We start from the raw sequence: 12,578 nt of genomic DNA, 5'->3' as shown, positions 1-12,578 counted from the left end.
CAGTCCAATTCTTTCCCTGGACTGTTGTTTTTTTTCCCTTTCCTCTTTCTGAACATCATTCAACCTGCTCTGGACTGGGATCTGGGAAACACCAAGGAACACCAGGAGCCTGCATTTGGAGATCTGCAGCAGCCATCCCCAGCGTCCAGACCCGGGCGACCACTCCCAGGAAAGACCTTCTGGATTTGTTCAGCTCTTCAGAGGGGTGAAAGAGTCTTGTTGTCATCTTGTGTTAATTGTTTTGGTGTTGGGGAGTGCTTTGTTGTTGAATAAACAGGTTCTTTTCCACTTCCCTCTCAGAGGAAATTTTTCCCTGAACCAGGTGGGTGGGGAGGGGCCGTGGGGGTTTCCTGGGGGCTCCTTTCAGGGAGTTTTCCCCAAATTTGCCCTAAACTAGGACAGAAGGAAATGCAGATGTGCAGAGAAGTGATAGGGCAGCCCAGTCATCCCCAGCCTGGAGTTTGGAGCAGGAAGCTCTCTAGGCCTAAGACTCTCCAGAGCATTAACTCTTCAGCCCCACTGTGTACACTGGATTGAAGCATCTACCTAATTTGGAATTTATTTAAATTCACTGAGTACCTTTCTTTTCAAAAGTGGGATGAATCCACATCCAGTGGGTTTCTGAGATGTCACTCTGAAACAGCTCATTTTCCATTGCATTAGCTAGTGAGCACAGAAGCATTATTCAGGCTCTGGGTTGCACTTCCAGCTGATGGGCACCCTGAGCTGTCCATTGCTTCAAGCCCTGTGGACTGTGAAACTTGCCCAAACAATATGTTTGGTTTAAATATCTCATGGAACAAACAAACGTGAAAATTGTCATGCCTAGTGAAGAGTAGAAAATATAGCTTTGTATCCATGCAATTGAACACAGTTTAGCATTGGTTTATTACAAATATAATTAATGAGATTACAGTTGTCATAAATCTAATTTATAATCCATTTTTATTGCATATATAAATTCTTGAATTTTGCAGAATTAAAAGGAAAGCACATGGCAAGTCATGCTATTGCCTTATGCAGTATCAGACAACACACTATAAAAAACACCATGTTTGCTTCTCACTTGATATGTCTACATTAAAGGATGATGTACAGCTCCAGGTGTAAGTCTGTTCAGATTAGTTAGTCTAAAAGGTCATGACTGCTGTTGATAGTGTTGAGTTTCTTACACTGTATGTCTTCCAATGTTTGATAATTTCAAGATAATAACAGTTTATTTAAACATTTCTTTATACCAAATTATATATCATGTAATGGATAACACAATGCATTGCTGTACATGCAGTTTACCATGCACACCAGCATAAGATTGAAGGCAAGGACACAGGTAGCTGTGTCCACATGAGTGGGTGTGTGTGAAACACACAGAGCCAAGTCCCAGGAAAGCAGGCTGTGAGCACGTCCTGGGCACACCATCCAAACACTGCATTGACAGCAGCCTGCCCACCTCAACTGCAGGGTTAACAGAGGCATTGTCTGCAGGAAAAAAACCTTTATTAACTGGCTTTCTAATACTGATGATTTTTTTTGTTACTAACATACAAGGAGGAAAGTGAAAAGACTTGTCTATGTTCGTGCCATTTTCTGGAATGCAGCATGGCTTAAAGAACAGTGATGTGGTGATCACAAGCTCACCCTGAACTTAGATAATTTTCCCATGTATAAATCTCTTGTCTACTATGGAGCAGTGCAGGCACATGCCTGCTTGCTTTCTTGCTTGCTTACTTTCTCCCTTTCTTTTCCAGCTATTTTTATCTTCCATTCTTTCCTCTATTCTATAAGTTTTATTAATAATTCTGCCATAATTCTACAAAAATGCTGCATTATATAGAGGGATTATACACTAAAATTACATCACAGAATTGAATAAAACTGCTTGATAAACCAAGCAGTATTTGTCTTTCATACCTAATCTTACAAAGCTCATATAAAAACCTGATTTCTGTCTCCCAAAACATGAAATTAAATGGGTACAAGCCAAGACCTTTTGTGGCTGCTGAGACATTTCCAATAGGCATTGCTAAGTGTGCCTGACTGCCCCAAGCCATTCAACAGCCTAGACCATTCAAGGAGGTATGAAACCTGCACAAGAGTAGGCTCTTGTCCTTTATCAGTCTTGGCTCATTCATAGCACAGAGGGACAGACAGGCACGTAGCTTGTATGAATAAATAAGGAGTTTCTGAGAAGCTTAATCAGGACTTTCCCCCAAGACAGTCATTGTTTTATGTCTTTAAAGAGTTTAGGCCACTCCTAATTCTTCATGGTTGCCCTAAAAGCAGAAAATATTCCTCCCTAATAAAGGGAACTTACTTAATAAGGTAGCTTTTGTTTTTTCCTCAGCAGTTCTCATTTTCCTTTCAGAGACCCTGGAAAATTTGCAGTATGGAGCTGCCTTCTGTCCTCCACTGGAGAAGGTAGTGCCAAGAGCACAAGCAGCTGGCAGCCCCAGAAAGATCACTGGTAGAGAGAATCAGAAATTTCCACATAGATACAGCTTGTATAGTGCCTTAAATGAGCCTGTATGCTCTATGATCTCCCTATCATCACATATACACAAGACATGCTCGTGCCCTGTGGTCCTTAGGAATCTAAAAGTCCTCCTGCAGCCATGTATACTACTAGAAAATCAAAGAACTATACCAGACACCACAGGGATTGTGGAAGCTTAACTATTTACTGACAGTTTTGTAATTCTATATAATAAGCACAGGCTGACACATACTCTTGTTTTCTCCTGACACACATAGCTTCATGTCATTGGGGACTGACCTGCATAAACAGCCATGAGGCAGGTTTGTGGCTGCAGCCTGAGGCTGTCCCCCCCTGGAGGATTATAACATCCTGAGAAGGAGGCTGTCTTTCTAGTCCTCAGAGCAATGCTCCAATCTTGAATAATTGAATATTAAGGTCAAGGGCAAGATATTCTCCACTGTAATTCCATTAAATGGTAGTTGATAAGTTACAAAAAGAAGTTAGTGTATATTTCAATTTTTATACTTTATATAGCTAATCATGTATTTGTGTTGTCTGTCCAACCTACTCAGAACTTATTAAACTTTCACGTCTCTAGAGAAAGCAGTTCAGAAACTTTCCAATTAGACATTCTGTTTACTATTTCTTTTCCATTCTTCTATGGAATCTAGTTGTCCCCTTTCCATTCCCTTTTCCTAGAGCCACCCATGCACACATGAACACACATGTCTCATGTGTACCACCAAATCATACATAACATATTTGTTGGATATCTCAGCTTACCTAGTTCATGCCTACTCTGAATGCAGAAATGATCTGTTCCTTTCAATCTTGCCATGGTTTGGACAAATACTGTCTTCACTCAGGCATGTGTAGATTTGGTCAAAAAATATCCCCTGACACCTACCTGAATTCTGAATCCTCAGCAGCATCAAGACCTCCTAGATCAGATACACATCCTGAGTCCTGTCATTATCCATATAGCTCTAAAGTCTCCTTTGCAGACAGTGTTCTCAGAAGAGCTGTGAGTTTTAGAAAGCTCAGCTGGGAGTCACAAAAGGGCATGATTGCCTGAAGTGGAACTGATTTAAGCACCTTTGTAGGTATAAGAGAGAAATTCACAGTTCATGGCTAGAACAATTCTCCAGTCCTGGTTCATGAGGTATTTATGTAGGCCGGGAAAAGTAAATTTATAGTCTAGGGAAGAAGTAGACCTCACTGAAGATATGTAAAGGTCTTGGTATTTGTTTTGTACTTTATCAAAATAGAATTTCACATAAAATGCATGAGTTATTCTTGGAACAAAGTTTATATCCAAATATCCCTCAAATCTATGGCTTAAAGAGTTAAATTTTCTCCAGTCCCAAAACTCTGGGTTTGTTTTCTGCAAAGTGCCCTGTTTCTGAAGGCAGCTGTTTAGGTACCTCAGTGCATGAGAGGGCTGCAGAACATGGAACCTGACCTGAAAAAATATGTCCCTGCTATCCAGCTAACTAAATCCCACTGCCACAGCAAGAGTGTAAGACCCAACTCTGACATCAGGCATTTTTATTAGAAAATTCTGGTGGTTCTGTATTTAACACATTGTCTGTTTTAATTCTCATTCATATGTTCAATGACTAGAGAGTTTGGGTGTTTTATTCAGGGATGTAGATACCACTGGGCATATAAAAGTTAGTATAGTGCCTCAGAACATTTTCATATTAACCTTCCTTTATGGATCTAGCTCATACTCTGTCCTCTTTATTTTTTCATTTCCAATATTAGCTAGGCCTTTAAAGGCTGTAGCTTGTTTCAGAGCCTATCCTCTGTTGAGCCAAGAGTCACTGATGATAAGAACCAGCAAGCAATTAGTAACAATGAGTACTTAGGTCATTAAGGATGTATCTTGTTCTGACTACCTTCTAGCAGGATATCTGAATGCAGAAATTCTTCTCCCTCCTCTTTCTTCTGCCCTTAATTTATATTTAAGCCAATTCAACAGATTAGACAGGCTCCAATGTGGAAATTAATTTATTTGTTGGATGTGCAGTTTGGATAATAGCCATGGGACATACCTCCCATGATATGGAATGTAGATACACCTCATATTCCTTGCAATAATGCAAGGAAGTCTTTTGCAATTATATTATTTTTGATCACTATATTGTACCAGAATCAAACCCTTTGTGAGCACAGGATTACCCTACCATATAAGATCACACCTTTCTATTGCATAGCTTGAAGAAAAAACTAGAATCTACTAGAAATTAAAGTATTAACTGGAAATATGTTGCTGCTACCTTGTAGGCAAGCTAATTGCGAATCATTGCAAGAGCACAACACACCACTTATTCCCTGAAATAAGTAAAACCCAATATTTTGCCAATGTTATAAAGGTGTTTCTTCCATACTAGAAACAAAAGTAAGAGGATTTTTAAAAGATAACTTATCAAATGATAAATACAAGAAGATAAAATTACTTGCTTTGTTGTTTTAAGCACATACATACTTTAAAGTTCGGGCACCTGTGCTCACAGATCAGTCTAGAGTCCTGTTTTGCAATCATAAAGTATGATATGCTGATTAAATATTTTAAATATAGAACATAAAATCCCAATCCAAATCTGAGAAATGCTAACAGTATTCCACTTGTGTGTAGATGAAATATGCTTACTCTAACACTCAAATATTTACCCTAAATTCCAACTCTGAATAACTGTACGTGTTAAAATGGCAAACCCTAATGTTTAACCTGTTGCATACAGGAATACAGCTGTTTAAAGCACACTTTCTGTAGAGATTGAAGTAATTTAGCCAAATGTTAGCTGATATTTAGGAATTGTTTAAAATATATTGTGACACATATTAAAAGCCCACTAATTTTTAATGAATGTCTGTAGTATTAGATCCTCTCTATTTATCCCTTGCAAATTTTTTTAGGTCATATTGTCTCTCCTGAGCTCTCTGTAACATTTTTCTGCCACTGTCCAGAGACTGATTCAATTCATTGACTTTCCTCCACCCATGGTCCTGGGCCCATCAATCATCCCTAACCCCTTTGCTTGCTTTTCAATCAGGTGACCTGAGCCTTTAACAATGAACCAAATATTTTGGGTTGAAATGCATGAGAAACAAAATTTTCACCTTGCAGATTACATACAGACAACTCCCACACAAATGTATGGTTCTACTATGGTTCGAGGATATCTATGCATCCATGTGAAGGAGCAAAAGGATCCTTAAAATGCATACTGCTTAGAATCCCCAAGATTCAATAAAAAACCACAACCAGGCTTTTCTACCTCCATGCTGGCTGACTTGTTCAGTTCTGTTTAAAATAAGGTATGTGTCCAAGACATTTAAAGTTCTTTAGCTATGTCAGTGCTTAGGGATTTAGACTGTGTCAGATTAAGACCTCTCTAAAAAATGGACATTACAACTCTGGGAAAAGAAAACTCTTCTGTGATGGTAGTATCAAATGAGTCTCTAGCCTCAAATGGAAAAAAAAAATCTATTGTTGTGTTCAGTTTAAGTCAGTTGAGAAAGTAAGAACCCATATATGTACAGTACTGCCAAACCCTGGTGACCACAGTCCTCCTCACAATAATACTCCTCGAATTGTTAAACTAAATTCTGCTGGATGAAAGGCCCAGGTTTGGTAAAGCTGAAGATATTCAAACATGAGTTTGAATCCTGTGACGTAGTGTGTAGAGCTTTTATGTAACTAGCCAGGAACCTGGACTTTGGTCCTTCCTCTGAAGTTTATGAATTTTGCTTTAAAGACCTATGTGGTAAATTAGACTGTAGGGGCTTTTAGCAGCTAACTGAATCTAAAGATTCTAATTTCTGCCATGGTTGTTTTAACTGTAAGATTGAAATGTGTCATGTCTTTGACTTCTCTTACTTGAGGAATCAGGTACCTGACTGCATTGTGACACTTTCAGCAGGACAGATGCAGGATGCTTTCTTTACTTTTTATCTCTCTATCTAAGGACCTTGATTCTGTCAGAATATATAAGACCTAATTTCAGAGCTTCACCATACTGGGAAGTAAAGCAATACCTGATGTCTCTATCCCAGTAAACCTGAAAATCCGATCCACCTAGACCAGGGACTTAGACTGCAGGAAGTGAACTACCAGAAGTAAGGCAATATTGTGCCTTTTGAAATAGTATGTATGAGCATCATGAAAAGGATAGGTTCTTTCAGCATTTGTTGTCTCCAGGAAAAGGAAGGTCTGCAATCATTACTTTGGACTTACACTGATTTAACTTCAATCCTAATCCTCATTTAAATCTAAGCCTAAGCCTTTTATTGGATTCATCTCCTAATGCTTATTGAATTAATTTCTTTATCTCAATGAATATTTTCCTCATATTTATCTTTAAACATCTGGACACAGCCTTCCATGTAGCTCCTTAATGCCTCTAGCCCATTGCTACAAGTCGTTCATAGATTGCTGTCAAAAGTTGCCAAGGTATCCAGCCATCAAAACACATATGAGCAATAGATCACACACATACTTGCTCACCCCACTGAATGCACTACTAAATGAAAATTTTTCGAAGTTTTACCCCCCAGCAGAACAGGAATGCCAACTCTGCAGCAGATTGTCCTTTCATCTTGAAACATGTGTATAAGTTTTACATGGACTTTAAAACATTTATTTAAGAGCTAAGCTAACAACTAAACAATTTTGCTATTACATTGCTTCAGCCATATATTGCAACCAAGACTTTCACAGTTATGGTATTTCACAGTGGCAGTAAGGAAAGTGAAACAAACAGAGCTTTAAAACAACTCTTTTTTTCTTCTTCATTTCTATGGCTTCAGCAACATTATACAGTCTTGGTGCTTCTTTTAATAGTCTACCTGTGATAGTATCTGTGGCCATCCTCTGGGAAATGGCTGAAGAGCATCATAACCTGTCCATTCTTTTCCTTCTGGACAAAATTTGGGCTTGATCTTGTGTGGGACGCCCGCAGTGTTGGAGCAGCAAAGCTGCACATGTGTCTGCCCCACAGGACTGCTGCACAGGATCAATTTGGGCTCTCCTTAGGGCAGATACTAGTCTTTTCTGCCTCACCCAAACCAGACAAAGCAGCCTCACTGAACAGCAGGGTCATGCCCAATGTTTTCTCTTGGTGTTTGACTAGCTCTAGGTCACAAGCCATAGGGAAAAAAGCAATAAATCTGTAAATTCAGACATGCTCCACACAGTTATAGCATTCCTTTGTAAAATTTATTTAATGCTTTGTAGATATGCTCAAGCAATTCTGATGAAAAATGTTACTAAAAGGCTTTGCCCAGAATTTTCAGTGAAATTCTCAGCCATGTTACTCAGTCTTCATTTGCAAAAACCAAGAACCTTTGTGCATGTGAGTGATCATGGCTGTGATCATTCTTTACAGGATGGAGACAGCACATCTATTCTGCTACACAGTTACATCCTGGAAGTTACATGATGTTACTGAAGTCAAAGCCTTATATTTTTCAAACGGGTACTGCTGAAATTTTCAGTCAAATTAATGAAATAAAAATTTGGAAAAAATATATTAAACTATCAACAGATGCATCACTTAGACCATGGCTAATTACACTAGCAGATTATCAACTGTAATGTCAGCACCAAATACTGACTTAGGTTTTATATTTTTTCTTGGGTTGTTATGTACCACACAGAATCTTGGGAAAAAATTCCCAGAAAAGTATGAAGCTTTAATGCAAAAGAAATTAAAGCAAGTAAATGGTAGGTTTAAGTACTACAGAGACATGAAGCATTGCTTTTTCATATCCTGCTAAGAAGCAACAGCTGTACTTCATTTTAATTTGACGTGCTTCAGAACTCATACTCATATAGGTATTTAATGATCCAAACATAATGGTCCTGCATAGTTTAATTACTTATATGAAGGCTCAACTTCATATGTAATCTCTAAATAAAAGATGCTGCTGTGAAAATCTTGCTTTGGTTCTAACAAAGAATAAACTCTTTAACAGTGAAAATGCTTTGATGGAATTGAAGATTATTGACCATGGATCCTGAGCACAGCTGACAGTCAGTGTTATTCCTTCTTAATAGGCTCCTTGTTTCTTCTTCCTTCGTGGTATAGCCAATACAAGGAGAACAAGTAGAGTGCAAGGCAGACCATCAAATCATAATGGTAGAGTGTTGCAGCAAATAGAAGAAACAAGAAGAAATAAAATATTTTTAAAGCAATATGTTTTAAACCTGGAGACTCACTAGGTAACTTAAGTGCTTCACTCTTCTGGTGAGAAATATCAGCAGAATCAGAAGCGTGTTGGCTTTCTTTCAGTGAGTCTTCAAGCCAGCTTAATGTTTTCCTCTCTGTTATTAAATGGTCAGTTTGACAGCCTCTTCCTCCATTTTCTATGGTACACTTGCTAATTAAAACTTCTGGCCTCCATGACCTCTCTTGTTGAAGCTCTGCTTGATGGAAATGTTGACCTGTATTCCTTCCTCTTCCTTCTCCAGAAATTGCTGAGTCTGAAGCAGAAGGTAATTCTCTTTCAACTTCAGGAGAGAAGATTTTGTTAAGACATGTTATTTCATTTGTTAGATTTAAATTGTACCCTGACTCAGCAGCAATCTTGTCAATGACTTTGGATTCAAAGTGTCTATACAGGTGCTCCATACCTTCTTCCATAGTGGGCCCTTCTGAAGATGGCACTGAAGAGCTTTTATAATGGTAACTAGGCACAGTGCTTGTACCAGAAGGTGGCATTTTTGTTTCAGCTTTAGAACATAAACAGGAAAGTGTATCACCATGGCTTTCTTCCCTGTAGAGATCTTCTGCTTTCTCATAGTACAGATGCTTCTCAGTACTCAGGGCACTTTTAGGTACTTCTGAACATAAACCCTCCTGCAAATCTTTCTTTCCTGTAGCAGAAGCCTTTACTGCTTCTCCTACAGGTAGAATATTGTCTGCTTGTGCTTTGGAACATTTTTCCCTGCTATTGCAGACAGACTTAGTTTCTCCTTGCAGTGTTTCATGTACGCATGCATTATAAATACCTAAAACTGATTCCTTTTCAAATTCAGTGTCATATAATACACCCACTGTGTTGAGTTGACAAAGAGCATAATGTGAACCATCATTTCTCCCTTCATGTGTATCAAACGCTGTTTCCTTTTCCTCTGTGGGCCTGTCACTTAGTGCAGTCTCTCGAGGTAGCTTAGCAATTACTGCTTTTTCACTGCCAGGCATTTTTTCTGGAGCACTTTCTGATGTTGTTTTAATTATATAAGCTGTACCTGCCTCTGCTTTCTCTGTAATACCCTGCTCAGAGACAGAAGACTTTTCACACTTCTCTGCCTCCTGGCAGGTAAACAACTCCTTTGTGGAAGTCATGGTCTGAGGTTCCATGCTCCCCCTCACTCTCCACCGAACCTCACTCCCTGTTTCTTGCCACCTCTGCTCTGCAAAGTTTGCTTCACTTTCCCTTCCAATTGGTCTCCCTGTATTTGTATTGTTTGTCTCTCTGTCTTTTAGCCTCCTGAATCCTCTGTGTTCCTGAGTGTCCTCAGGTCGCCTTTCATCCAGCCTGGTGGCCCTGGGTGCCTGCTTGTTCTCAGCTGGCAGAGGTGCTGTGTTCAGGGCTTTGGCATTGTGTTTCCTGTATGCCTTGAAAGACTTGGAAGCTTCCTCCTCACCGATTGATGCCAAGTCTGCTACTTCAATGACTTCTTTCTGCTTCCCTAAATCAGTGTTCCTTTCTGACATTTCACCAACTCTTTTTTGCATAGAATCTGTTGAGACACCAGCATGTGCAAAAGTGCTGGCATACAAATCTCCTCTTAAGTGTACCTGAACTTTGCTTTCAATCATCTTGATTTTTCCTTCATTTTTTTCAGCATCTGACGACAATGAATGCAAAGTTTGGTGAGACATTTGTGGTACCTGGTGCTCCAGAGCTGGATTAGCATTGCCATCCAGCGTCCTTGCTATGCATGCATTTAATTGCATGGTTTTGTCATGCTCTGGTAAAATGGCTTCTGGTCTTGTTTCACAGGCCTCTTTTGAGGTACCAGCAGCATCCTCACTGAAGAATAAGCTCTCCATCATCTTACTTCCTGAGGAACTGTCTAATTCACCTTCTGAAATATCTGTGTGCCTCTCTCCTTGTCGGCTTGAGCCAGTAGCCATAATATTGGTAGCCTCATTCTGCTTTGTCCGACTTTCACTGGTACCAGTAGGTTCCAAAGACTGCTCATAGCTGTTTACTGAGCCAGCAGTGACTCCCTTCCCTGGTAGCTGATTATTATAATCTCTTACACAATACTTAGCTTTATCTTTTAATTCTTCTCCTATCACATGTGAAGTGTTTTCAGATGAGGAACCGATAGGCACAGGGTACAAGGCACTGCTTCTTTCTATACAGGTTAGCTTTTCCACCAATCTTTCAGTTTCACTTGGAAAATTAATTGGTTCTGTTGTGTATAAATTCCTTTCATCTCTGGAAGAGGTACCTCTAGCTCCTGTGAAGTGCTGATTTAACTGAAACAATAGAATAGAAAAAGAATGATGAAAAAATGCTTTGCAAAAATATACCAAATTAAGGAGGCAGGATTTCATTATGGAAAGTTTTGTTTTCAGTAACAAAGCTTTTATGGAAACATGTTCCAAACCATTTGCAAAATTTGCATTGCATGTATTTTTTAACATAGGTAATGAGCTTTATGGTGGTGCTGAAAGGAGCAGAAAATAAAATAGTGCTCAGAACCCTCTCTCTTTATTCATGAGTTCAGTAAGCTGCTAGTGGATTTTATACAAATTAAATCTGAAGAGAATATTTCCTTAAAGGCAGGCTAATTTGTTCACTATGCATTTGATTCTAGATTTGGAGAGAGGAAGCCGTGGGGTGAGGGGGGAGGATTGGTGCTTAAACAAGGGCATTGATACAGTACATCAGTGCCCGGTAATGTACAGTATTGTCCAGTAAAACAAAGACACATTTCACACTGACAAATACTGTAAGGATTATCTGTGCTTCATTTCTCTCAGGGAGCATTTTACAGGCTTCAAACCAGACTGTTTTTAGACAATCTGGTAAGACATGAGTTGGAAATGAGATTAGCAAAGTAAAAGGCCAGAAACTAATCATTCTCCCTCCCAGCTCCCAAATATCATATTGTATTATTCAGCTATGCCTGCTTGTCACTGCACTCTCTTCTCACTTTAGCAGTCACACTGATAGCACTAGCTGATCAATTAGAGGCTAGCTTCTCGGGCACCCCTTTATACATTTGCACTTGCTGTAGATACCCCCATTACAGTTTCTCTTATTAATATGTTTTCTGCAAAGCCTCTGCAAACTATTAATAGTAAAACGTCACTCAAAGAAAAGTGAGGGAGCTAATGTCTCTGCAAATTCTGTTTTAATGACCCTCTGCCAACCAGTGCTCAAGTGTATTTGAGTTCTTCGGTGATGCCAACTGTCAGGATTTAACAGTGAGATGCCTGTGTTTTTTTCCCCTCCTCATAACTGACATTTGCATGATCTCAATAATTATATGCAAATCTTACGATTTCCCCTTCTTCTCACATAAGGCTCATGTTACTTGTCAACTGCACAGCTGTCTTGTGAGCCAATGCCTGTGTGTTTCAAAGATTTGGTTGTATTTCCATGTATTATAAGCCTTCATTGTTTAATTCATTAAAGAGCGCACAGTGCAAATTAACATCTAAATTATAGCTCCCCCTTCATTTATTGTACGGACAAGTCTGGCAATTGATAAACAAATGGTTATATTTGATCCTCTTCTTTGTAAAAGGGTGGACTGAGAACAACAAGGGATTTTAGAGGTCTTCCTTTGCACATTTCACCATGAAGAAAAAAGAACCAAAATGTTGACTTTTGGGCAGCAAAAGGTTCCACAATAGGCAACAAATGTAAACTTTTTAAAGTAAAAGACAACAAAAATTTATATTGAAATGAGAGGAATTTTTTCTCTCTATTAACAATAAAAAAAGAATGTTTCCCATCTTCCTCTCTTATCTGATTTAGCATTCACATTTTCACAGGTGATAGCGATTATAATCTATGATTATGAATCTGTGCACCCAAATGATATGAGCTGAGAACAGACACTGGGAAT

General features: G+C 39.0%; 1 protein-coding gene across 2 annotated transcripts in view; it reads right to left on the bottom strand.

Moving 5' to 3' along the window:
• Positions 1 to 926: 926 nt before the first annotated feature.
• The window catches only part of PPP1R3A (protein phosphatase 1 regulatory subunit 3A), a 33,781-nt gene continuing 22,129 nt past the window's right edge, over positions 927 to 12,578 (bottom strand). For both annotated transcript variants that reach the window (XM_072921743.1, XM_002192775.5), the window contains one exon: positions 927 to 10,977. In XM_072921743.1, coding sequence (XP_072777844.1) covers positions 8,524 to 10,977 — 2,454 coding nt within the window. In that variant the 3' untranslated portion in view covers positions 927 to 8,523. The remainder of the gene's footprint in view (positions 10,978 to 12,578) is intronic.

This window comes from Taeniopygia guttata, chromosome 1A (assembly GCF_048771995.1).
Source record: "Taeniopygia guttata chromosome 1A, bTaeGut7.mat, whole genome shotgun sequence".
Classification (NCBI taxonomy): Eukaryota; Metazoa; Chordata; class Aves; order Passeriformes; family Estrildidae; genus Taeniopygia; species Taeniopygia guttata.
This window is presented reverse-complemented; position numbering and strand designations above follow the sequence as displayed.